The 26,133-nt window shown below is 44.2% G+C and overlaps 3 protein-coding genes across 6 annotated transcripts; 2 read left to right on the forward strand and 1 right to left on the reverse strand.

The window, feature by feature from the left end:
• Positions 1-2,129: 2,129 nt before the first annotated feature.
• Positions 2,130-8,050, reverse strand: ipp (intracisternal A particle-promoted polypeptide). The gene is made up of 10 exons (XM_053488400.1): positions 7,884-8,050; positions 6,999-7,466; positions 6,703-6,914; positions 6,206-6,425; positions 5,974-6,123; positions 5,716-5,883; positions 5,477-5,614; positions 5,236-5,358; positions 3,359-3,579; positions 2,130-3,141 (listed from the first exon to the last, which is right to left on the reverse strand). Exons 2-10 carry the CDS (start codon positions 7,303-7,305, stop codon positions 2,917-2,919), a joined length of 1,764 nt encoding a protein of 587 aa, XP_053344375.1. The 5' UTR covers positions 7,306-7,466; positions 7,884-8,050; the 3' UTR covers positions 2,130-2,916.
• A 223-nt stretch (positions 8,051-8,273) lies between these two features.
• Positions 8,274-14,035, forward strand: LOC128515956 (protein zyg-11 homolog). Of its 2 annotated transcripts, XM_053490921.1 has the most exons (15): positions 8,274-8,406; positions 8,643-8,808; positions 9,099-9,853; positions 10,020-10,163; positions 10,273-10,449; positions 10,566-10,630; positions 10,734-10,833; positions 11,472-11,522; positions 11,667-11,828; positions 11,946-11,993; positions 12,075-12,164; positions 12,281-12,382; positions 12,481-12,533; positions 12,639-12,736; positions 12,831-14,034. In XM_053490921.1, exons 1-15 carry the CDS (start codon positions 8,404-8,406, stop codon positions 12,959-12,961), a joined length of 2,145 nt encoding a protein of 714 aa, XP_053346896.1. In that variant the 5' UTR covers positions 8,274-8,403; the 3' UTR covers positions 12,962-14,034. The 2 variants fall into 2 exon arrangements, with proteins under 2 accessions (XP_053346896.1, XP_053346522.1); XM_053490547.1 differs by having other exon boundaries at positions 11,667-11,993; positions 12,831-14,035.
• An 844-nt stretch (positions 14,036-14,879) lies between these two features.
• ccdc13 (coiled-coil domain containing 13) lies at positions 14,880-22,743 on the forward strand. Of its 3 annotated transcripts, none has more exons than XM_053506118.1 (16): positions 14,880-15,070; positions 15,235-15,395; positions 15,880-16,233; positions 16,877-17,019; positions 17,127-17,201; positions 17,338-17,451; positions 17,732-17,836; positions 18,050-18,214; positions 18,354-18,530; positions 18,917-19,114; positions 19,198-19,286; positions 19,405-19,479; positions 19,614-19,745; positions 19,822-19,964; positions 20,097-20,190; positions 20,304-22,743. In XM_053506118.1, exons 3-16 carry the CDS (start codon positions 15,900-15,902, stop codon positions 20,470-20,472), a joined length of 2,013 nt encoding a protein of 670 aa, XP_053362093.1. In that variant the 5' UTR covers positions 14,880-15,070; positions 15,235-15,395; positions 15,880-15,899; the 3' UTR covers positions 20,473-22,743. The 3 variants fall into 3 exon arrangements, with proteins under 3 accessions (XP_053362093.1, XP_053362241.1, XP_053362167.1); XM_053506266.1 differs by having other exon boundaries at positions 19,198-19,271; XM_053506192.1 differs by having other exon boundaries at positions 15,898-16,233.
• The last annotated feature ends 3,390 nt before the right edge of the window (positions 22,744-26,133 follow it).

Consider the following 26,133-nt stretch of genomic DNA (forward strand, 5'->3'; position numbering starts at 1 on the left):
TTCATTATATTGCTTAGGATGTGTTAAAAAAATGTCACTTTATATTGCACAAACCTGACTCCTATATATTTATTAAACCATAATAATCATCTTGTTCCCGCTTTTACAGCAAAGTAACCCGAGACGAACTCCAATTAGCCTAATCTGCATGTCTTCGGATGGTGGGAGGAAACCGGAGTACCCGGAGGAAACCCACCAAGCATATATATATATATATATATATATATATATATATACACTACCTTTCAAAAGTTTGGGGTCACTGTCTAACTCCATGATGGTTCCTGATTTTTATTTCTTTCTACATTGTAAAGGAATGCTGAAGGCGTCCAAAAGATGCATTAATCTCCTTTGAACAGTTAATGGTGAGATGTTTCTGCTACTTCTGCTCTGTAAAGACTTCATAACGCCTCTAATCTGAGGGGCTGGTTGTTAATTGGTCATTTTTCAAGCTGATAACTCTAAATGAACGTCTCGTCTGTGGCAGAGGTAGGTTTTGGTCTCGCCCTCCTAAAACGGCCTTCATGAGAGCCAGTTTCATTATGGTGCTTGATGGATTTTGCAAATGCACTTGACAATACTGTTCTTGCAAAAACTATTACAGAAAGGCTGAACTCTGTGTCTTAAAATAACAACTAACTGTTGTTTTTGTTGTTGTTACATAATTAAAATCCCCAGTATTGTTGTAGAATGTAGAAAATCAATCACTAAACAAAAACAAAGACATTTGCAAGTGACAACTTTTAACAGTTGTGTGTGTATATATATATATATATATATATATATATATATTCCTGTTGCAGACCTCAGTCATGTAATATACTCACATAACTTTTTTTTTCTTTTTGAGAACTGGATACTGTAACAAACTAAAAAAAGCGCAGCATGTCTCAGCATTCAGCAAATACAATCTCAGATAACCAACAACATAACCTTTTTTTTTTACTATGCCATTATTTATTTGCAACATTGCTTTAGGTCATTTAGGTGAAATGAGATAAGATGAGCAACATGAGATGACCCCATTTTTTTTTTTACAGTTTCCAGAAAAACAAGTTTTTCAAATGAAGGATTAAAACAAACAAACAAAAAAAAAACTTGGTATGTTTAATGCTTTATGTTTAATTAATCTACTTTAGAATATAAATTATAAAAACAAATAAATGTAAAAATCTGATATTGAGATGCAATGTATATATAGTTTAATTTTTTAACTAATGAGTCATAATTAATTTTCAGTATTTATTTTATTTTGTTTCTTTTTAGTTTTCAGTTTGTTCTTTAATTAGCATTTTTAAACTTTAAGTAATTAAGTAACTTTTAGTAATGATCATTCTCATAATTTTATATTAGGCCTATATATTATTTATTATTATATTTTGTTTATTTGTTACTTTTTGACATATAACGTTTTTCATTTTTTATGTTTTTTTTAAAGGGCTTTCACATGGCAGGAAACATATAGTTTAAAACCTTTTAACTTCAGAGGGTTAAAGCCAGAAAGTATTCACACCCACATGTACCCTTTGAACGTCCCACCCCAGATTTAGTCTCTTTGTGTGTTCTGTTGTAATGCACTCCAACCTTCTGTGAAGGCTTCTCCACTAGATGTTGGAGTGTGTGTGTGGATTTGTGCTTATTCTCACACTCTTCAGGAGCATTAGTGAACTCAGGTGCTGATGTTGAGGAGGTTAAAGTTCCAGTTCATCCCAAAGCTGATGGTTTAGTAAGGGTTAAGTTCAGTCAGGGCTCTGTGCAGGACACTCGAGTTCTTCCACTCCAACACACTCTTAACACACCGTGTCTTCATGGAGCTGGCTTTGTGGATCTCATCATGCTGGATAAGGGTTTGGGCCTCTTAGTTTCCTTAGAGAAACTGTAATGCTACAGCACACACAGTGTATGATGACCTGTATGTAAATGTTTGCTTATAAAGTTGTAAGAATAGTTTGGGAGAGAAATGCACTATGGGTTTGATGGTCAGGGGTGCACATACTTTTGACCACATAGTGTACAATAGAGAAAAATATTAGCAAGCTTATTTGGAAAAGTGAGGTTTAACAGGCAGGACTTATCCACGGAGTGATGCGTCTATCAGTTGTAGGTAAGTGACTCCTACTGTTGTAGGTAAGTGAGTTCCTACTGTAACACAGGAACACACACACGTTATGGGCAACGCCCACGGCGATTACTAACGATTAAGATGTGATGCACTAACGGATTAGCCCACGACGAAGTTGTCAATCGAATCAATTCGTTTGTGATGGAACGACGTTCAACAGACACGCATCCAGAACACTAATCCGTCCCTAGGAGTACAGAATTAACCTACACACATGCGAATTTAATTTAGCAGGCTAATACAAAGTGAGTTGCTAATCAGCCAGTCTGCTAGCATAGAATATTTTCATGATGAAATGAAACACAAGTTGAGCTGTAAACAAGAAACAATTACGGATGAAATTTCTCATTGTGGTGCTTAAATACAGCAAAAGAAGAAACGTGCGACGGATAAAGTGACAAATTTTAGAACAAACAAACAAACATCACCACAGTCTTTCATTACAGCAATAAAAATACACTAAATATCTTTGTTTGAAATGTTTAGAAACCTTTTTCTTCTAGATTAACATCTATTTATATCACACTTATATTAAACTTCAGACAAAATGTTAAAAACCGATGACTCACGACGTAAGCATGAGGCGTGAAAAGAGGCGGAGTCAGTGAAAGCATAGCCACGCCCCTATCAGAACACCACGCCTGTAACATTAACACAAAGTTGTAACTGAATTCTCCAGCTCGTTGGCGTAGCACCGTCGTGTTCAAGTATGACCACAGAGACCGCCACGCTCCTCAAGTATTTCATTTAACAGGCGTACATTAACTTGTAAACATGTGAAGGGGCGGGGCATGTCAGAGCACAGCCACGCCCCCATCGCAGCGGCTCGTGATCATGTTCCCAATCTCAGTCCAGGTGTCCAGGAGCGGGTCGTAAATCTCCACCGAGTCCACAGTGACCGGAGCGGAGAAGTCACGCCCGGAGTTCCGTCCTCCGATAGCGTACAGCAGCCCGTTAACGGCGGATACGCTAACACCGGCGCGTGCCACCGACATGGACGCCACCTCCACCCACCGCTCCTGCACAGTGAACACGCAAGTTATCCACACAAAGCCTTTGTAGGGACTTTTAATTTAAAGATACCTAGCATGCTAATACTAATAAACCAATGTTTTACTAAATATCATATAAATTTATCAATAAATATCATTTAAGTTTATATTATTATACATTATACTTAGAACATAAAACGTAGACTTCTATAGTACACCAAATCAAACGTGTGCTAGACCAGACCTCCTCAGGACAGTATTTTTCCACAGTGTCCAGTGAGCCGAGAGCCTCATTCCAACCCCCCACTGCATAGATGGCGTTATTGAGTGAGGCCACACCCACATATGCCCGCCGTGTCATCATGACAGGCAGCGCTCGCCAGCGGCGGGAAATAGGGTCGTAGACCTCGGCGGAACGAAGCTCTGTCCCCTCGTCACTGATCCCGCCAATCACGTAGATGGAACCTGAAATCAAACGCGGAGTAATGGCGAAGGCCAACAAGCTTTTTGCTGCTATCGCGCTAATCATAGCTAAAATATCATGTTTCCTTTTATGCTTTAGAAATAATATGTGGCCTTTGTTGAATATAGATTCAATAAATTGAATTTCTATACACTTGTGTGGTAACATAGAGAACTATACAGTAGGGTCCATAAATTTTTTTTTTTTTTCTTTGAAGTCGAGACTTTTACCTTTTAATTTAAGGGGTTTGACAAAAGTGTGGCAATAACCATTGAGGAATAACAGCCATTTCAATACACACTCGCCCATTTTGTTAAGCCTCATAAGTAATGGAACAAACCAACATGATTACAAACATAAAGAGTGTTTGTAATACTTGAAGTAAAATCATTTGCAGTCAGTAGTCTGGAACCCATGGACATGACCAAATGCCGAGTGTGCCTCCCTCAGGATGCTTTGCCGGACGTTTACTGCAGCTGCCCTCAGCTGCTGCTTGTTTCTAGGTCTTTCTGCTTCCAGTCTTGTCTACAGTAAGTGAACATGCTTTATTGGGCTGAGATCAGGTGACTGACTTGGACAGTTTTGCAGCATTTGGCTAAAAATAAGCAGACAGTATAGCCCTATACAGTGGGGCAAAAAAAGTATTTAGTCAGCCACCAATTGTGCAAGTTTTCCCATTTAAAAAGATGATATAACTTTCATCATAGGTATACCTCAACTATTAGAGACAAAATAAGAAAAAAAAAAATCCAGAAAGAAAACCTTTAGCAGCAATAATTAGAAGTAATGCTTTCCTGTATGACTCTGTCAGTCTGTCACATGGTTTTGGTCCATTCTTCCTTACAACATTGTTTTAGTTCATTGCAGTTTTTGGTCATTAGTTTAAATACACAGCTCTCCTAAGGTCCTGCCTCAGCGTTTCAGTTTTGTTGAGGTTTCGACTCTGACTCGGCCATCCTTAAACCTTGATTCTTTATTTTTCAGGTATAATGATGTCGATGTACTAGTTTACTGGTTCTCATCATTGTCCTGCTGCATGACTGAATTAGCTTTACATTCACATTTTCCTCTAGAATACTCTGGTAAACAAGCCCAAATCATCACCCCTCATCCGCCGTGCCTGACATTTACATTTACATTTACATTTAGGCATTTGGCAGACGCTCTTATCCAGAGCGACTTACAAAAAAGTGCTTTAATGTTTACAACATTGGATACATACTTGAGGACATTGGATACATTTGCCTGACACTGGCTATGAGGTGTTTCTGCTGAAATGCTAGTAAATTTTCCCCAAACAATTGTGCTGGGCATTAAGGGTAGACAACTCCGCTTTGGTCTCATCTTTCCACAGGACATTGTTCCATACGTCTTGGGTTTGTTCAGATGCAGTTCTGTGAACCTCACTCGTGCTTCCATGTTCTTTTTAGACAGAAGAGGTTTTCTCCTGGCAACACTTCCAAACAAACCGTACTCGTTCAGTCTTTTTCTAATTATGCTGACATGGACTTTATCATGTAGCATGCTCAGCGGGGCCTGTAGGGTCTGAGATGTAGCTCTTAAGGTTTTTTTGTATTTCTCTGGGCATTGCACAGTCTGACCTTGAGATGAATGTACTGGTTAGACATGAACATTAGGTTTAAAAACGAGGATCGTACCTTGTAGCTCGCAGCAGCCGAAGTAGTATCGTGGTATGGGCATGTTCTCGATCACCTCCCACTTATTCTCCTCCGGATCGTAACGCTCCATTGTCTTCCCGATTTCAGAACCGATCCAACCGCCTATAGAGGTCAGAGGTCACACAATAATCCATGCACATTCAGTAACACACTGTACTCCTCATGAGCTACATCATCTAAGCTGGTTTAAGTGTGTGTGTGTGTGTGTGTGTGTGTGTACCGAGTGCATAGAGAGCCCCGTGGCATGGACACACCCCGACTCCACAGCGTGGAAAGTTGAGTGAAGCGACAGCGGCCCACTGTTTGGTGACGGGGTCGTAGCGCTCAGTACAATCAAAGATCATGGAGTCCTTCTCACCTACGCATCAGAACAAGGTTTTTATTTTTTATTTATTTATTTATTCTTTACGCCACCTAGTGTAAACCTGGAAATTCATCACAATGATGATGTGTACACACCTCCGACGACATAGATCATCCCGTCGAGGACAGAGACGCCCAGCCCACTGCGGGCCTGATGGACAGAGGAGACGGTCGTCCAGAACTGACTGAAGGAGTCGAAACGCTCCACGCAGCTCAACGCTCGACTGTCACTCCAACGCCCCCCCTGCAGACGAGTGTAACCTCCTGATTGGGTGAGAAACGGTACAAGTGTGAGGGAGATGAAAGAAGAGTGAGAAAGGGTCTCGCACACACACACACTAGCAGGAAGCGTACCGATAGCGTAGAGGTATTTGCGTGCCTTCCTCCGAGGCCGGGTTTTGGTCGGCTGCACGACCGTTTTGGCGTCTTTGTGGGTTTTCGTCGTCTCCGTGTATTCCCTCAGCAGGGTCTGCAGCGCCACCCTCAGGCTGAAGTCGCTCACACCTGCCTCACACACAGGGTCAATAACGCGAGTATGCGATTTATATAAGGCAACTAAGAATGATGTCATCATCAACACACTCACCCTCAATGTAGGCATAGAGTCTTTGCGGCGAGAGCAGAGGGAAGCGGATCGGCTCCAGGATCTCCACCACGTGCTTCTTCCTGTGCGTGATGTCATGCAGGAGCCAGCTCATGGCCGCGGTGAACACCTGATACTCGTCCTCGATCCGCAGCTCCTCACTGCGCAGCAAACACGCCAGCTGGTCCTTCGACAGGTTGGGGAACTCCTCCGCCTCACACACCTGACACACACACACACACAGGGAAGTAAAGGTACAGTCAGGGGTTTAAACTCCGCCCACACACGGCATTAAAGGTACAGTCAGGGGTTTAAACTCCGCCCACACACGGCATTAAAGGTACAGTCAGGGGTTTAAACTCCGCCCACACACGCACTCAGGTGTCCAGGAGGGCGTGTCTCACCTAAATGAAGTGGGCGTGCCTCACCTGAAGGAAGTGGGCGTGTCTCACCTGGATGAAGTGGGCGTGTCTCACCTGGAGGAAGTGGGCGTGTCTCACCTGGAGGAAGTGGGCGTGGATGTAGTTCTGCGTGAACTCCAGGAGCTCGTTGTAGCTGATCTGCTCCAGGAACTGATAAACTCCTACACAGTTACTCGGGTCCAGGTGGCTCCTCAGGAACTCTCCACAGATGAGCACCAGCTCGCCGAGCTGCAGCATGTCCGCCGCCATCATGAGGTCCTGAACGTTGTCCACCGTCAGCTCCACGCAGCCTCTCACACACACACACACACACACACTAAATACACACAGTATACACACTGAGCAGAGTGTCTGTCTGCGTACAGTATACCTACCTGTGTATATAAACTCCAGCAGGGACTCGAACACGTCCGCGTCCACCCCGGCGATGTGCACCTCCTCCTCGCGGGCCTCGCTCATCGCAGAGTTAAAGAGGGCGGAGAAATACGGACCGCTCGCCGCCAGGACCAACTTGTGCACGTGAAACGCCCGTCCGCCCACCAGGAGGCGCACGTCACACAGCTCCGCGTGCAGACGCATCTTATTCATCTGCACCAGCAGCAGGTGGGCGTGGCGCTCTGAAGAATGGCGAGGATCGTCTCCCGTCCCTCCAGGGGGCGGGGCTGAGCAGGGGGACGACATGGCTGCGGGCGAGTTACCACGGCAGGCGTCCTGAACAGGTTCTGACAGCGGGCATGGTGAACGACGCGATGAAGGGTCAAAGGTCACCTTGTTAGAATACACCGTATGACATCATCAGGTGTACACGAGCCGCATTTCCACCTGGTCCTATCAGCATGTTCCTACGCGGGGTACGAGACAACATCTGAACATCACTCTACACCCATTAAGCTTCTTTACTGCGCATGCGCAATTTAGGATGACGGTTAGACTCGGAACTGCGCATGCGCAGAGAAATAATTACGCCTATATCAGGTTAATGAGTGTAAAGTGATATCCAGGTCGTTTATAAACATACACCAATGTGCAAGTAGACTAAAAAGCAAAATAAGATTTAATTTTTGTCAAAACGTATACACAAAAGCGAGTATGTACGTAAACAGTGGTAAATAAATAAAGAAAGATAATCACACATGTATAAACACTGTAACCCCTACCGGAAGTCAGAAAGGGTTTTGAATCCGATTTATAAACAATATAAACATACTCAGATTGAAATAACATGCAAATTACTTTCCGCTGCGGTATCATTTACTTACCAGACTTGTTTAATGTGTTTATTGTTATTCTGCCCACTTCTTAACACAGCACTTCCGTATTTTCATCGATTTCTCCGCGATCATCTCACAGGCCTGATCAGCCCTCACCAGGCGCAACTAGCCGAGCGCGGAAAACACTTAATTTATTGGATCAGTAATAAAACTACCGGCATATCTCACCTTTTTAATTTACATCAGATAAGTGTGGACATGTGTGATCTCTGTAACAATGGAAGGCGACTGTAACGTGCTTAAACACGAGCCGAGTTACATTAACTTTAAGAGTCGCTTAACCTTTTCAATATGGCGGACGCGTCGCGCGAGTGAGAGCAGGAGCTCTCGCGAGATCTCGTAAATCTCGCGATCATCCACTACAGCTGCGTGAGTTTGAGCGCAGATCCAGGAGTTCCTCCTTCACGTGCGTTAGGAACAGCTTTAAACATCTGGATCACATAGTTATTTCATATATTTTATCAGTTGTAAACAAACAAACAATACTTTAAGCTGTTTACTCACAGTCATGGTGAGTTCTTCTCAAGTTTCATTATTATTATTATTATTATTATTACTTCTAATATAGTGTATATTTACACAACATGACTTACTTAATTGCATCACACTTTATGATAATAAAATTTTGCATAGTATAAAAAATAAGATTATATATTATTCATGCAGAATATACATTTACATTATATTTAATATGAATTCATACTTTATATATATATATATAATAAGTATGGTGTGTGTGTGTTGCAGGATGAACACGGCCCACTCTCTCTGGCTGACATGTGTTTAGTGTGTGTGTGTCAGAACCTTGACCCCCTGTGCAGTGTGTGTGATGACGGATCGCTGCGTCTCCGCTCCTGTCCGATTTTCCCCCCGGAACTGTCCGATCTGTTACTGAGCACCATGAGTGACCAGGGTGAGCTGAGTGTGTCTCATGAGTGTGTTCGTGAAAAGTAACTAGTGCATGAAAAGAAAAAAAGGCGGCTTAAGTTGTCGGATGATGTCACAGAGTAATGTGCACATTGGGTAAATGGTTATGATGATTCGTTTTAAGAGGAAACATGAATTTCATGAGGAAATGATGGTCCGTGATCGGTTATTGGGATCGATCAGTGGTGATCTGTGATTGGTTATGAGAAGCAAGAAGACAATCCTCAAAGTTTTACCATGGACACATGAGTTTCTTTCTTTTCCTCTTCTCGGCAGGTTTACTGAACGACCGGACTCTTGGCATTTTTAACAATACCGAGTGTTTGCGCCTGAAGCGTGCCTCCATTCGTGCCTCTCGTCTCACTGCAGATTCCTTCAGTCGCTCCCTGTGTTCTCACCGCCTGCAGGAACTCGATGCCTCTGGTGTTCTTGGTGACCTCACCATCTCCGACATCCTCCAGGGCCTCTCGTCAAATCAGGTTTGCTGTCGGAGCCTGCAGAGACTAAACGTGAGTGGTCTGGATCGTCTCAGTGATTTCCCAGTAAGATTCAGTACTTTGCGAGGTCTCAGAAGTCTCTCTGTAGCATCGACGCCTCTGGACGACTCGGCGCTGGAGGACGTCTGCTCGCTCCCGCTGCTGGAGAGCCTGGACATTTCTGGGACAAACGTTACGGACCTCACGCCGCTGCTGAGGCTCCGCTCGAGGTTGCGTTCGCTTACTGTTCATGCGGTGCACCACCTCAACATGGCAGTCTACGACTTTCTCTCCGTACTCTCTGGACTGGAGCTCCTCACGCAGCTTGATGTCTCCAATGACCAGTTGGAGACGCAAGGAGAGATGATCAGAAAGCTCCTAGTGAGCACGCAGCTCCTCCCAGCACTCACTGCTCTGGATGTGTCAGGATGGACAGGGATTAGTGATGAAGCCTTGAAGGGATTCCTGGAGGCACGGCCAGGTGTGAGGTTCATCGGTCTTCTGGCCACTGGCGCTGGAAGATCTGACCTTCTGTGTGGAGAAGGAAATCTCAAGGTGAGGTTTCTTAATAATCCCCACCATGATGGTTTAGCTGGGATTTTCTTGTAGAATCAGGAAAATGTGTGTGTTTGGTTTAGTTCTCCAAATTTCAAATTCTGCTCTTGAACATTATTTTCAAGTAAACCTTGAAATAATCTGTTAACCACAATCATCACTGAAGGTGGCCGGAGAGTGGAACCTCACTCAGCTATGTGAGGCCCTGAGGAGGTACAGGGAGAGGGAGAGCTTCCTGCATGAGGCACTGCTCGGTCTCCACAAATACTTCCACAACCCAGACATCAGAAACCATCCAGACATGTTAGAGGTACAGAGTGACATGAGCGTTCAGGTCCACATGTTGAGGGATGTCGCTGAGGCCTGGGGTATTTGGAATAGTACCGTAGGTGTGACTGTGTGTGTGTGTGTGTGTGAAGCTGGTGTATTTGGGAATGAAAGCCCACAGCGAGTGTGGGAGAGTGCAGGTGTCTGGCACGGCATGTGTGTTTAACCTCACAATTCTGGAGCTGGCAGAAGTGATGTCGCAAAGACTGCTGGGAAATGTGATGAGACACATAGTCAACACCATGAGAAAGTTTCCTGATCACAGAGAGGTACACACACACACACACACAACATCTATACAATCTCATTCTTATATATACATGATATATAAAGAGCTAGAAGTCTATATGAGCACATACGTGTGTGTGTGTGTGTGTGTGTTTAGATCCAGAGGAACTGCTTGCTGATTCTGTGCAGCAGTCACATCCTGACAGTCGCCCCCTTCGACAGGTACCTCCTCCTTTATTTACTCTCTGCCGTTCTACACCGCTGTGTGTAAAAGTGTGTGTGTGTGTGTGTGTGTGTGTGTGTGTAATATATGTTGTTGTTGCAGGTGTGAAGCGGCTAAACAGGCGATGATGTGTTTGATTACTAATGAAGATGAAACTCTACAGGCGCTCTGTGCGTCCGTCATCGTCTTCCTGATCTCTCAGGTGACACCATAACATTACGCAACTGTTCAGAAACCGTAATCAGCTGGAGCATTAGCTAGTGCTGGCCCCGCCCACAATAACCATCATAACCAGTCAGACACCAGGACACACCCACAATGTCACCATAACCAGTCAGACGCCAGGCCCCGCCCACAATGTCACCATAACCAGTCAGACACCAGGCCCCGCCCACAATGACAACATAACCAGTCAAACGCCAGGCCCCGCCCACAATGCTATCATAACCAGTCAAACGCCAGGCCCCGCCCACAATGACCATAACCAGTCAGACACCAGGCCCCGCCCACAATGTCACCATAACCAGTCAGACACCAGGCCCCGCCCACAATGTCATCATAACTAGTCAGATGCCAGGCCCCGCCCACAATGACAACATAACCAGTCAGACACCAGGCCCCGCCCACAATGACAACATAACCAATCAGACACCAGGCCCCGCCCACAATGCCATCATAACCAGTCAGACACCAGGCCCCGCCCACAATGCCTTTACACTGTGTAATGTGCAGCCAATCAGAACGCTGTATTTATACTGGTACAGAATGATGGACAATTAGACTAATTTAGACAATAAGACTGAAATTAGTGTGTGTGTGTGTGTGTGTGTGTGTGTGTAGCTGAGTAAGGAGGAAATCGAGCAGTTAGGAGCTGAAGTGTTCATCATTAAGGTCAGGACGGAGAGCTCGTTACACTACTGCACACAACACATGGAATTGTGGGTAATTTATTAGTACTGCTGGGGAACATCGACATATCTGTCACCTGTACATCTGTGTGTGTGTGTGTGTGTGTGTGTGTGTGTGTGTGTGCAGCGCTTGCTCCATCTGGTCCAGCAGAAGGGATCACTGGGAGTAGAAGACGCTACCTTTAGGAGGACACTGACCGCTCTGTGGGGCCTCACCGACAACACACACTCCACCTGCACACACTTCCTGCAGTGTGGTGGTCTAGAGTTATACAAAGAGCTGCTGGAGGTGCACACACACACACACACAATCATGATCAGTTCTATGTTCAAGGTGTTCTTTCACTCTCCTGTTTGTTGCTGCATGTGTGTGTGTGTGTGTGTGTGTGTGTGTGTGTGTGTGCAGACATACTGCTTCAATCCCATGGTGCTAAAGCCACTTATAGGCCTCTTGGTAAGTTATGTACGGAAAGTCTCTTTGTGTTTTTGAAGTGGTTTTTGGATTCAGACGTGTGTGAATGTGTGTGACGTGTAGAATAACGTGTCGGAGATGGAGGATCTTCGCTCTCAGATGATGGATGAGGATCTTCTGGAGCTCGTCCTCGCTCTTTTGGAAGTCAGAGAGGTAACCCTGGTGGAAATGGACTAGAACGATCATCTTAACAGATTTAGAAGTCAATCCCCTGTGTGTGTGTGTGTGTGTGTGTGTGTGTGTGTGTGTGTGTGTGTTTATACTATTAGGTGGAGGTGAGTTATTCCGCGGGCGGTTTTCTTTCCAACATGACATCCAGCAGCACGTGGAGCCTGGACTCAACACTGCGCGACAGAATACTCACCAACCTGGTACAGTACACACTCGTACTGCTGATCATAACATCACAGCTATAACTCCTGTCACACTGCCTCTGTGTGTGTGTGTGTGTGTGTGTGTGTGTGTGTAGCACTCTGCTGTGATGTCGTGGACTCCTCCAAACAGCTGCATAATGTCATACAGGTGTGTGTGTGTGTGTAATGACTTTTCTCATAATTATTACGAATTATGTAATTGGTTTATACTTGTCTCATCGTTATTGATGTGTCTTCTCGAACCCCCCCCCAGGTCCCTGTGTCCGTTATATCCCCTGCTGCGAGTCTCTCAGCCGTCTGCAGTGCAGCTCTGGGCTCTCTGGGGCATCAAGCACATCTGCACACACAATGGTGAGGGTCACATGGACAGAGAGACAGACAGAGACTGACAGAGGACATGAGAGTAATACAGAGGACCTGTTAAAACTTGTGTGTGTGTGTATAGTGTCCCGCTACAGGAGGATGATGGAGGACGAGGGTGGGCTGAACATACTCCGCACGCTGACCTCTGACCCCGGGACGCACAGCGACGTGCACACTCTGGCCGTGCACACACTCCACCTGGTGGAGGAGTGAAGTTCGACACAACCCTCCCTTTAAACTGGCACTCACACTCAGTCAAAGTCATTATTCCACAGCATTTAAACAGTACTAAGGGCCACGGTGTGCCCTACAGGGGGCGCTCGGCTACACCCCGACCGTGACGGGAAGGAGGTTCATCAACTCCAGTGATTTAATGTCATTCTGTAATTCATTCTATTAAACGAAAGGAATCACATTCTGTGTGCAGTATGATGTAACTGTACATGTGTTACGTCTGTTTGGCTGTAAGAGAGAGTTTCAGATTCATAGCGAAGAGACGGAGATCTAATGTCAAATTAGTCAATAATAGCCGTCCCACGAGCCCCTCCCCCCTGTTACTCCCGCTGTTAGGAGTTAACAGATAATGCACCAAACTTCAAAAGTTTTAATTTTGATGATTTTGGCTTACAGCTAATGAAAACCCAAAAATCAGTATCTCAGAAAATTAGAATATTACTATATAAAGTTTTTTACCCCAGACATGTTGGACTACTGAACAGTATGAACATGGACAGCGCTCAGTGCTTGGGCTCCCTGGTCATGAATCACTGCAGCAGTGGGCCGTGGCATGGAGACGATCAGTCTGTGAGGTCTTACAGTATGGAAACCCAGGTTGATCTGATAACGGCCTTCAGCTCCTCTGCGTTGTTGGGTCTGGTGTCTCACATCTTCATCTTCACAACGCTCCAGAGATCCTCCATGGGGTTTAGATCGGGGGGAGTTTGCTGGCCAGTCAGGCACAGGGATACCACGGTCCTTCTGGCTGGAAAAATGTTCGAAATGGTATTGTTTGAATAAACAATAAAATGCGCTTGGAGAAAAAAAATTATATAATAAAAATGTAAACATAGTCTGATCGGTCCACCTGACCTGTTATAAAATCATATCTAGTAATAACCAGCCCATTCAAATCCTTATACTTCTCAAACATGACATCATATAAAAGTTTTGCCTCTTTGAATCCTTGACACAATCTGAGAAAGTAGGTGTATGCAGACTACACCACAAGTCTAATCTCCTCCACACACACTACCGTTCAAAAGTTTGGGGTCACTTGCAAATTTCTTTGTTTTTGTTTAATGATTCATTTTCTACATTCAAAACTATAAAATAACACATATGGAATTAGGTAATTACGTAACAACAAGAAAAAAAACAGTTAGTTGTTATTTTAAGACACAGAGGTCGGCCTTTCTGTAATAGTTCTTGCAAGAACAGTATTGTCAAGTGCATTTGAAAAATCCGTCAAGCACCATAATGAGACTGTCTTTCATGAAGGCCGTCCCAGGAGGGCGAGACCAAAACCTACCTCTGCCACAGACGAGAAGTTCATTTAGAGTTATCAGCCTGAAAAATGACCAATTAACAGACCCTGAGATTAGAGGCGTTATGAAGTCTTTACAGAGCAGAAGTAGCAGAAACATCTCACCATTAACTGTTCAAAGGAGATTTTGGACGCCTTCAGCATTCCTTTACAATGTAGAAAGAAATAAAAATCAGGAACCATCATGGAGTTAGAAAGTGTTTACACACAGTATGAGTGCAGATCAATCCCTGCTATCCGTTATCACCCAGATGAGGATGGGTTCCCTGTTGAGTCTGGTTCCTCTCACGGTTCCTTCCTATTACCATCTCAGGGAGTTTTTCCCTCAGCACCGTCACCCTCGGCTCGTTCATCAGGGACACTTTTTGCTGCATTTCATCTGATCTGATGTAACTGAAATAAAACAATAAATATATTAGTTGGGCTCGTGCACTAGTGTTTATGTTTCACACATGTACTGTATGTTTTTATATCGTTTAGTTTATAATAAAATCAGTTTATTGTGAGTGAAGGTGATAAACAGTGATGAAGGTATTTCTTCCCGATATTGATTCAGTTTAAACACGTTGTAGAAGATGACGTGATGACGTCACCGCGCCAGGTCGGTGCGGCGTCGCTGTGGAAACGCGTTGCCATGGAGACGGACGCGCGTTTCGCCAGGCCCTGCCGCCTCGCTGGAGTGTCTGTAGCTCCCTGTCCGTGTGTTTTAACTGTGTGTGTGTGTGTGTGTGTGTGTGGATTCTGTTTACTCTCGCGTCAGTCACACACCGACTGTACCGGTAAGTTCTCTCTAAAGTGTGTGTGTGTGTGTGTGTATAATCTGACAGATACGGTGTGCGTGTGTGTGTGTGTGTGAATCCCTGGTGTGTGATTAACCGTCTGTTCATTACAGCCTTCACGCGCCCCTCTCTCTCTCTCTCTCTCTCTCTCTATACTCTATAAGTTTAGCGAGGGTCACGCGAACGGTGACGTCATTGGTCGCGAGCTTCATTCTCGGCAGGGCTTCTGAGCTTCAGAGTGTGACGTCACAATACTGCCTCACCATAATGGAGCCTCAGGTTTAATCATCTGGAGAGAAGAGCAGGAGGAGGGAGAGATTGAGAGGTCAGTCAGTCATGGTCCCAGGGGCCACAGGGGCCACAGGGGATAGACCTGATATAGGAGGGACAAGTGGGGTCCCCTTGTGTAATACCCCTGTCCAAGTTTAATAACATTAGACAACAACTCCTACCAGAACATGATGTAAAAAAAAAAATATTCTGCAAGTCAAAACCTAAAGAACTTTTACAATTGTTATTAAAAGTGCACCTAAAGAACCTTATGTGAAGTCTTGCTCTTCTGGCCAAGGCCATGTGTCGTAATGTAATATTTTATTATTATTAATATTATTATTAACTTTAAATCCCTTCTATTATAACTAAATAATATACTGGTTCGAATAAATTAGTATATATTTAAAATATAATGTTTAAAAAAATAATAATTAAAATATAATAATTAAAATATAATGTTTAATATGTATCTGCTATGGAATAGCCTGAGATGCTGATATGGCTATAAATCCTAATACAAACAAACTTTATTAAAGAGTCACCATCTCCCTCAGTAATGGAGGCTGAAGAGGACAAGATCACGGAGAAGCTGAGGCTCCAGTTCCAGACCCTGCAGGAACAGGAGGCGCAGCGTCTTCACAAGTGGCTGGCGAGGCAAAAGGACGAGACAAGCTCGGACGGTCTGGACCTGTCTGAGGACGAGGGGGACTCGGGGCTAGAGCCGTCTACCTCCAGCTCCAGACTGTTAAGGAAGGAGAACGATCAGCTCCAGGAGAGGGTCAGGGAGCTGCAGGATGAGAACGGACGCCTCCATAAACTCGTGAGTGAGAAGGAGTTTGAGATGAAGTACCTGAAGAAGAAGAGAGAGGAGGACAGACTGGCGTTAGTGGGTGAGGAACTGAGTGCTACTACCTGCTTTACACCACAAGGCTGCTCTTAGGCTTTCTACTGTTCATCTTCAGGTGTAGTTATGGCTCCCTCTTGTGGCTGTAAATACAAAGTCATGAGTAGACCTTTTATTTTTAACCCAAGTGGTCTCAAAAACCTGATTGTGTTAAGATCATACTCTGTAACTTAAGCATTTCATGATGTCATGACAGTGTCGAGTTTGGACTGCATTTACACTGCAATATTTGCTCAGTTGATTCACTGTTATTTGGAAATGTCTCTTCTGTTGATTCACTAATATTTGAAGATGATTTAATAATATTTTTTAATGACTCCTTGTTCGATTCACTGATGTTTGTAAATGATTCCTGAATCGATTCCCTGATTACATGATGTATCCATTCTGCAGTTTAAATAAGATGTATGAGATGTACAGAACCTGACCTCCTGCTGACTGAGGATACAAAGACGAGCTTGAGGGTTCTCGTGGTAACCTCAGGGATGAGTGTTTGTACCTGTACACTTTAGTTTTTGTCATCTGATGTGATCAGAGATATGTGAATTTCCTAAAGGAGCAACACACACACACACACATAAGCTTGCGTGTTGTCTTCAATTTGATTAATGTGGTCCTCCTGTCTGTAGGCACAGCGGGACTGGCAGGAGATGCAGCAGCAACCAAGATCGTGGAGCTTTCGAAAAAGAACCGTGAACTCACAGCGGAGATGGAGAGAGAAAAAGCCAAGTGCAAACATCTGAACAACAGAGTGAGAGAGCTGGAGAGGGAGGTATGGACTTACTGATGGAGGAGAAGAAGAGAAATACAGGAGTGCATCGGTATACCATGGGGTTAAGGACATCTCACATGTATCTATCTGTATATGTGTTTGTGTAGATGCAAGATACAGCACCAATCAGTAATGGAGTGCAAGCGGACAACAAACTGGAACTAACGAGCTCACAGCAAGAGGTACTGAGTGAACAGTGAATGAGTCCTTAAGTGAATCACCTCCATCGGTTATGGCTCCTTGGGCTCCTCAGATTACCCAGTTACAGAACAGTGGTGTGTGTGTGTGTGTGTGTGTGTGTGTGTGTGTGTGTTGTAGGCCACTCCGTTGGTAAAATCTCTCCAGGAGAAGCTGAACACGGCCCAGTTTAAGATGAGTGAATACCGCAACCAGATCCAGGCTCTGAGACAGGAGCTGAAGGTCTCACACAAGGTCAGAGCCTGAGAGGTCGAGTGTGTGCAGGACAGGCTGAACATTATAATTTCTTTATCTGACAGTGACGTCCAGTGTTCTAAGCAGGAAAAAGTGTGTTCTTGGGTTACTCCTCAACCCTCACACTGGACAGTTCCCTGTCAGAACCTTGTCAAAATGCTAAGATCTCAAAATGGTCTCAAAAAGGTCCAAACTTTTTATAAAGCACACAGAACACCAGAATTCCTTATAACCTGTGTGTGTGTGTGTGTGTGTGTGTGTGTGTGTGTGTATGGGACAGGTTCTGAGCAGTGAGGTTGGGGAAGATGTGAATGTTCAGCAGATCCTCAGTACTCCAGGAAGCTGGAGAGGACGAGCGCAGCAGATCCTGGCCTTGCAGAGCAGAGTAAGTGAGATATACACCTTATTTGCATACTCGAACCTGATTGGCTCTTATAGCTTATAATTTAATAACTTAAACGTAATTTGTGGAACATTATTTCTGGTATTTCAGAAATATTTTAAAGAGATTGTGCGCATATCAGCGCGCATGGTTTCATTTCTCTATACAGACATCATTATGATGATGATGATGATGATGATGATGACTTTCCCACAGGTGAGAGATCTGGAACAGCAGCTGAGCTCGGCGTCCAGCAAAAAGCAGCCAGAGGAGTTCAGCTCAGAGCAGGGCATGCTGGGAAACAGAGTCCCACAGAGGAACCAGGACAAGAACCAGAGCTACATCCGCAACCTGGAAAGAGACAGGAAGGAGGCGCTGGAGGTAACACACACACACACACACACACACACACACACGCACACTCTCACACACTCACTCACTCAGGGCTCAGTGTTTACCTGAAAGGCTGTGCTAAACTAATCCTGTGTGTGTGTGTGTGTGTGTGTGTGTGTGTGTGTAGAAGCTGAGTGTGGAGTACGAGCTCCTTCTGAGTGAACACAGTGAGGTGAAGAAGAAGCTAGAGAGCAGCAAGGCGAGGAACCACATCCTGAGTTCCGAGCTTAAAACCCTCAAAACTCAAATGTCTACGCTGATCGAGAAGGGTCGGCATGACAACGAGTTCATCGATGAACTGCTGGTATACACACACACACACACACACACACATACTGTACAGTATACACACTTAAATGATCTCAGCCAATCTCACAGCAGGTGGTGATGGTGGTATAGGTTGAGCTGGTCCTGATGTACACCAGTTCTGTAGAATATGTTTAGCTTCCTGTTTGTCAGCAGGACAGAGTGTCATGACAGAGCATGTGCATCTGCAGAAGGTGTGAAGATCAGGAATCCAGCGTTCTTCATGGCCTTGGGGTTTTCTGAGCAGGATCAGATATGGGTTAATGATGTGTTATGGTGCGCAGAAGATGACTTCTTTTGGAACAGGACCTCACTAAAGAAATAATTGTTATCAGGCATGCTGAGACAGTGTGTTTCTGATTCCATGTGCGTGTGTGTGTGTAGAAGCAGCAGGCCCAGCTGCAGGCCGTGCTGGGTCGTCTGGGTCAGAACGCAGGCCAGCGCAATAATGCAGAGCAGAAGCGGGACATACAGGAGGCTCTGAGACACAACGACCTGATTGCACAGCTCAAACTGATGGTGAAGGAGAAGGATGAGAAAGTTCAGGAGCTCGAGCAGGAGATCCAGCAGCTCACACTCAAAGTAAACACACACGCACACAAACTATTACGATTCTCTATAAAGTTTACAGAAGTAATGGAATGAAGATGTTTCTGTTGCTATAGAAACAGGAGGTTAGAGAGACAGAGGTGAGGATGAGCGACGCCCACCTGATGGTCAAAGAGGAAGGAGACAGAAGGTCCAGTTCAGCCAGGTTTCACACACAATTTAATAAGGACCTACCACAAACATACAGTGTGCGAATATACAGTGTGCGAATGTGTGTAATCATCTAAAATCAGGCTGCCTTGCTTTTCTTGGTTATTTTACAGGTCAGTATCGAAACTGGGACACAAACTTGTGGAGTCGGCCCCTACACTTTCTCCTGGAAACTCATCTGATCTCAGGTCAGTCCTGTCTCGCTTCAGTCTCTCTGATTCCTCAGTGTTTAATGAGGATTTCTTGTCATTGTCCAAGGATCGTCTGTTAGAGCTTGTTTTTAAATGTAAATCCTGTGCATGTGTGTGTTGTGTTGTGACAGGGAACGGGCGGAGACAGCGTGCCCTGCGTGTGCTGCTCTGCTGGTCCAGTGCTCCGAGTTTAAGGCGCTGTGTCAGGCAGCCAGTGTGGAGAGAGACCGACTGCTGGAGCTCGCTCAGCTTCAGCACAGGAGGTACGCTAAACAAACGATGGCTTGTAGAAAGTAGCCATTTGTGTGACATAATCACTCATGTCACTGTTTTATACAGAGAAGGTGAGGCGGTGCAAAAGTGTGTGGAAGCCGAGCAGAAGCTTCAGGACGAGCGCCGCCGCTGTGTGCTTCTGGAACAGAAGCTGGAGAGACTGAAGCTGGAGACAGAGAAAGCACAAAGAGTCAAACGCAGCAGGACAGGTACATACTGTTCAGGTGCAGCTTCACTGCAGTTCAGTAGTAGCTTGACCACAGTACGTATATGGTGTCTTCCGTACCTGTATGTTCCATGCTCGATGTTTGTGTTCATGTCTTTGGTTGTGTGTAATGCAGGTAGTGTAAATCTACACGAGAAACAGGAAGGTCATTCTCCCAGGAGCGTCGTAGAGTCGACACATGACACTCGCCTCAGTGAGCTCAGTACACGGTGAGCACACAGCAAATAACTTCTCCAAGGGTTCCTGTTTGTCCAGGTAGCAGACTAACTGAAAATCAATATGGAGTAACTGCAGGTAAACTAGCATTCTTGTGTTGCTGTAGACTTACTGTCCAGCAGGAGGAGCTGGTGACCCTGAGGGAATCTCTAAAACAAGCTATGCAGGATAAAGAGGAAGACCTGCAGCTCTACTGCACCATGATCAGCCAGGTCAAGCAAGTCTTCCTGCAGGCTCTCCGGCAGTACAAACAGACTTCCAAACAGCAAACGTAGCAGATCTGGACTATATTAAGTAAAATGCAACAATCAGATCTACTGGTTGACTAGATATAAACCTGTGAGATGTAAGCTCACTAGATCTTCACCCATTTTTTTTTAGCAAAATATGAGCTATTCTTCTCAGGTCTCAGGTTTCATATTTTAGATCCTCATGGTAGCCTTCTCAAATTAGTCTCCAAGGTCCAGCCCCAAGACCTGAGAGCTTGGCTTGCAGACCACAGACCCCCTACTTCAAGGACCAAAACTTCAAATAATCTTGTTTTGTCGAATATTGGCCTTCACGCTCAAGATACAAGCAGATCAAAAACCAAATGTTCTAGCCTACAGACACCATGTCATCCTACTTCCATATTATCTTAGATACCATATATTCTACATATCAATCCTGGGTAATGCCATCACTGTCATCTTTATCTTTAAATCAGATGTTGTAGACCTAATTTCCCAGACAATAACTTCAACACTTTCCCCTAGATAAGGTGGCCCTATTCCAGTGACCAGAACACACATGTCAGTCTCCACACCCTGGCTTTCATCTTCCCGATCGTGGCCACCCCTTTTCTTAACCCAAATTTTACAGATGGGCGAACATCTGTCCTTCTCTGTATGGAAGCTGATAGTCCTAATAGATCCTGCGCTAACCTTCAGGAGTCTGTGCTAATCACGATTAAATAGTTGATCAGACGTCAAGATGTGAGCCAGTACGAGCTACAGGGAAAATCCACAGCTTTTGTTTTTATTAGGTCGGCTAAGCAAGGCAGGCTGAAAAGATAGATGCTCGTTTGTTTCTCCTGAGTTTCTCCTAACTGGAATAAAAATAAATATTTTATGTATAAGTGTAATGCGATGGATTGCTCAGTAGATCCCACTTGACAGAATGAAAAGAAAAAGAAAACGTCCCCATGTATAAATCAAAATAATATTTACATTTTTATAAATATTTTTACACCTCACTGGCCGTGTCTTTTCTGACGCACTTTGCGGATCATCAGCGTTTGGCTCCTGCGCGCTGTAAATCAGAAGGACAAACAAAACTCTATAAAAAAAAAAATTAAGAAAACATCCTGGCTTTTCCCGTCCAGTGGAGACGCTGCGGTCCCTGGGCTTGGTTTTGCCAGCTCACGCTGTCCTCGTGAAGATGTTTAGAGTGTGTTTTACACTCCTGACACTCCAGGGACCAGTACAGACTCGTAGATTCTCCGCCTTCACGCACACTCAGGCTGCTTCCCTCCCCGTGGAGCCACCGCGCCTAATTAAAGTTCATCGTCAAGCGCCTTGATTTTTTTTTCATCTTCCCAGAACCCGGAGAGACTTCGGCGTGAAAACACCTAAAAAGAACGGGCCTCTTATTCAACTGCGGCCCACAGAAAGCTGCCTGTATAGTGGAAGTGTGTGCGTAGCGTGGTGAAGTGCTGAGTGACGTTTTTCTGGCCTGGAGGTGATCGGTGCGCCTTCGACCCTGGAGCTTCACTCCCCGCCGTAAGCAATCAGCCGTCGGTTCTCATTAGCAGCAATCCGTCTCTCTTTAGGACGACTACACTCGGCCGAGTGGCACCGCGACGTTTCAGCTCCTTTATGTGTTTACACAGGAAACAAGACAAGGCTTTGTACAAGCAGCCAAGGTAAAAATACACATGGCTTGGGCTGACGATTAACAATGTCTGGCAGTCGCTATGGCTAGCGCAACTATTACTGCAGCTACATGGTCACTAGAGATGGGAAAAAAATCTATTCAGTTATGAATCATGATACTTTTGTATCTCCACATTGACCCAAAAATCGTGTTTTTTTTAGCACTTACATTACCTGTAGAGATGCCGCCAGTGACTGGAATTGACTACTTTCGAGTTCGATCACTGAAAATCGAACTGGATATAACTGGATCCAATGGATATAACCGACGCTGAGCTTCTGAGTTGTGCCACAGGAACACATTTTTATGGCTTTACATAATCAAAGGTTGCACGTGATAAAAAGCCTCCGATCATCTTTGTTTCTGTAAACTCTGCATGTTAATAAGTCTTGAAATTTACGGCAGCTCGAAGCGTCCTTAAGACTCGGTAAATGGTGGTACAATGTTGTTGTTTCTTCATGATCTTAAAGGTGACATTTTAAAACTATTCCCACACTGGCATCCCGTGTGATAGGGTTGGATTATTTGCTAAGTTTGTTTAGAAATAATAATTAGAGTAGCGGTTAGCACTGTCTTCTTGCACCTCCGGGGTCGAGGGTTTAATTCCCACCTTGTGTGTGTGTGTGTGTGTGTGTGTGTGTGGAGTTTGCCTTAGTTTTGCCAGAGCCCTAAGAGATGCAGATTAGGTCAGTTAATGATCCCGACTTGCCTGTAGTGTGTAACGATACAAGATGAAGTGGTACAGGAGATCAATGAATAGCAGAGATACGCGCTGCTCCGAAACAATGTAGCTCCTCTTTAATTTAATTTGATGTTAAACTCTTGTATTTGAAGTTAGTTTGTATTGTTTAAATGCTGCACTTGGTTTTTAAGTGAGAGAACCGATGTTATAAGGAACGGGATGCATTTAATTACTCATGTTTAATCATGTTAAATAAAGCTAAGGTATAAAACTTTTGAGTTCTAACAAGTTTTTTTTGTATTATTGTGATGGTATCGTGTCCAGTGGTGACTCGTGAACTGGTGATTCCCTTCCAGTGGTGATTTATCATCTGTTTATTTTAATCGTACACGTCGTAAAACATCAATATACTGAATGTGAAACTGCGTGAGGAAGGAAAGAAGTGTAGATGTGGGGAAACACAGAGTTACGACTTCACCTCTGACACTGGAGACTCCTTCCTTCCGTACATGCTGGAGAAACCCCTTGTTATTTGTGAAGGAACCGTTGCTATAGAAACCATAACATCAGACCGAGGGCATAAATGTAAACCTGGGATTTCTAGCTGTATCGGTTTCCCTTTCTTCTTTCTTTCTTTCTTCACTCCAGTGAATAAAACTGAATAAGTGAGTGATTAGTCAAGCTCGTCATTATGATAATAAATTATCATGATACACACACACACACATCATGAATACTGATGTGTGCAGTGTTTATACGTAGTGTGCCAAGCGCGTGCCTGTGTCAACACCACGTTACGCAAACACCTACACCGATTTGTCACTCTGTCTATCAATGGACCCTTTATCCGTCCCTTTCCTCCGAGGTATTCCCTCGCTCCGGATCACCGGAACTCGGGTAAATACGGGACTCGCTGCGCAAACGGCACCCTATAAAACAAATTAGGCCTGGTTTAAAACAACAGCAGAACAGATCTGAATGCAGACTTTCAGCACTGAGCTCATCTGCATGCAATGGAAAGTTGAGCAATGGAAAGTGTACACACACACACACACACACACACACACATTCTTGTTCGTATCAAATCAAACTGCACACACTTAGTTATTTTCTTTTCCACCGACTCATTTAATTCATTGTTACTGTTAGTGACCTCTACTGCTCAGTCCCTACTGCAGACTGGAGACAGACAGGCGGACAGATGGACAAACAGATAGACATGCAGAAAGTGGTCAGATAGACAGACTGAGAGACAGATGTACAGATAGACTGACTGGCGAACAGAAAGAAAGGTAGACAGGCAGACAGGTAGTGATATGGAGAGACAGGGAGACAGACAGGCAGATAGACAGGGACAGATTGACAGAGAGGTAGAAAGGCAGACATACAACCAGATTGATGGACAGAAAAGCAGCCAGACAGGCCTTCATTTGTTCGTGTTTTATATTCCTTCCTTCCTTGCTGGTTCTTCACTCTCTCACCCTGGAAGATTTTATTAAGCTGTTTACTAATCGACTTATCGTCCATAACATTGAAACTCCTCAGCACTCAGTGAGCTGCAGTAGTGTGGATCAGTACACACACAGCGAGGAGGAGAGAAAGAGAGCTGATGGTGATGAGTTCCTCAGAGGAGCACGAGTCCTCCAGACTGACCTGTAGCTCACACAGGAGCTCCTTCACACGCACGACGTCAGGATCATAAAGTGAAATAGGTAGTGCAGCGCAGTAAACAGTAGGTGTCAGGGGTGAGCTACAAGCACCTTTACACTCCAACCAACGAGGAAGAGCAGACGGGACACACTGTGTGTCCTGGACCATTTCAGGTGTCTCGTACCGCCTTGGAGGCTTTGGTGTCTCCCTCAGACATGCAGTAATCACACACACACACACACACATCAGGGAGCTTGATCTTATTACACACTCCTCTCAATCTGTAACACACAAAGAAATAGGGAAAAAAAACAAATATAAATAATTTGTAAAATTATAATAATAGAATTTTTTATTTTAGTAAATAATATTAGTAAAATAATAATAGCTAAAGAGCTAAATAATAAAAAGAGCAAAAAAACCAAAGTGTAATATAATGAAAGGAGTGAGATAAATGAGTTTAGAATACAGACTACAGTAATGACTTGCTCCCTCTTTATTTTGTTACTGTGGAATGAGTGACAGCTGACATTGTCGCCATGTCAACGGACACAGTCAAAAAAAAACCTTCAATTATTATTCTAGTGCATTAAAATCTATGTAATGAACGAGGGAGTGCAGGGTGAAATGGGGATGAAAAAACAGACAGATGGAGAAAGGAAGAGAAGGAGCGGTTATTAACATGTACCTCCAGTGAAACCTGTAGTTAAATGTGATGAATCAATATTACACTTATGAGTGTGCTGTTGTGCTGAATATCAGCACAGCTGTCATGCAAGATATGTGTGATATCGCTTTTATACAGGTTTCATAAAACACCATTTAGTATAAACTAATTATAATCGCTTTCTTTATTTAACCAGTTATTTAGCTCCACCCACACATATCCTTCCACGCTGGGCAGAATTAACAAACCACAACTGGTGGAGCTGGAGAGCGACAGTTAGTGTAATTAACAGGGGTCGAAGTAGTTTTAATGTCTTACTGGTCATGTGTAGCCAAAATGTGAGAAGAATAAACCATGGAGTTGGTGGACAGTCAAGAATTACTTTATATCTCCTCTTATTCCACTTTAAAGTATCAACTCCGTTAGATTCCGGGTTACTGCAGAGACGGCGTGTTGTTTAAACCTAATACAGTAATATACTGTAGCATCAGTTTCCTTTTATACTCAAAGTATTTTTTACCAGTTTTACTTTCTCACTTTTTCACTTCAGTAGAAGGATCACTGTTGATGTGTTTTTGTTTTTGTGAAGTTAATTATTGGAGCATTTCTTTCACGACTCGTTAGAGATTCTCAGGTCACTGTTAAACACCACCAGCACACAATAGGATGTTCCTACACATGCACGCACACATAAGTACACACTGATCGGGTTTCCTGTAGCTCTTCCCTGTACTGAATTCTAAATTAGTTTATCTGAGGTGTGTGTGTATGTGTGTGTGTGTGTGTGCATGGTGAAACAGTAGAATGGAAGGTTACCATAATGTCAGGGTGAGGCAGAGGAAAGGCCACAAGCATGTCCAATTAGTGTACCAAGAAAGCACATGGGGAATTTGGGTGCCAATACTTTAGTCTTTAAACACAAACTATTTCAAATGCCTCTGCACACCATGTAGCGTCAGTAGGACTTGATTTAAGAGCAGACGCTCTTATTCAGAGTCAAAAGTTTCCATCATTGGATAGATC

The sequence above is a fragment of the Clarias gariepinus genome, chromosome 1, assembly GCF_024256425.1.
Source record: "Clarias gariepinus isolate MV-2021 ecotype Netherlands chromosome 1, CGAR_prim_01v2, whole genome shotgun sequence".
NCBI lineage: Eukaryota > Metazoa > Chordata > Actinopteri > Siluriformes > Clariidae > Clarias > Clarias gariepinus.

Coding starts and splice junctions, on each gene's coding strand:
- ipp (XM_053488400.1), bottom strand. CDS start 7,305: ATGTCGTCCCCCTGCTCAGCCCCGCCCCCTGGAGGGACGGGAGACGAT. Junction 6,426..6,702: donor TCCACGCCCACTTCCTCCAG/GTGAGACACGCC, acceptor TGTGTGTGTCAG/GTGTGTGAGGCGGAGGAGTT. Junction 5,884..5,973: donor CAAATACCTCTACGCTATCG/GTACGCTTCCTG, acceptor TCACCCAATCAG/GAGGTTACACTCGTCTGCAG.
- LOC128515956 (XM_053490547.1), top strand. Junction 12,383..12,480: donor ACAGAATACTCACCAACCTG/GTACAGTACACA, acceptor GTGTGTGTGTAG/CACTCTGCTGTGATGTCGTG. Junction 12,737..12,830: donor GCACATCTGCACACACAATG/GTGAGGGTCACA, acceptor GTGTGTGTATAG/TGTCCCGCTACAGGAGGATG.
- ccdc13 (XM_053506118.1), top strand. CDS start 15,900: ATGGAGGCTGAAGAGGACAAGATCACGGAGAAGCTGAGGCTCCAGTTC. Junction 17,020..17,126: donor TGAGAGAGCTGGAGAGGGAG/GTATGGACTTAC, acceptor GTGTTTGTGTAG/ATGCAAGATACAGCACCAAT. Junction 17,452..17,731: donor AGCTGAAGGTCTCACACAAG/GTCAGAGCCTGA, acceptor TGTATGGGACAG/GTTCTGAGCAGTGAGGTTGG.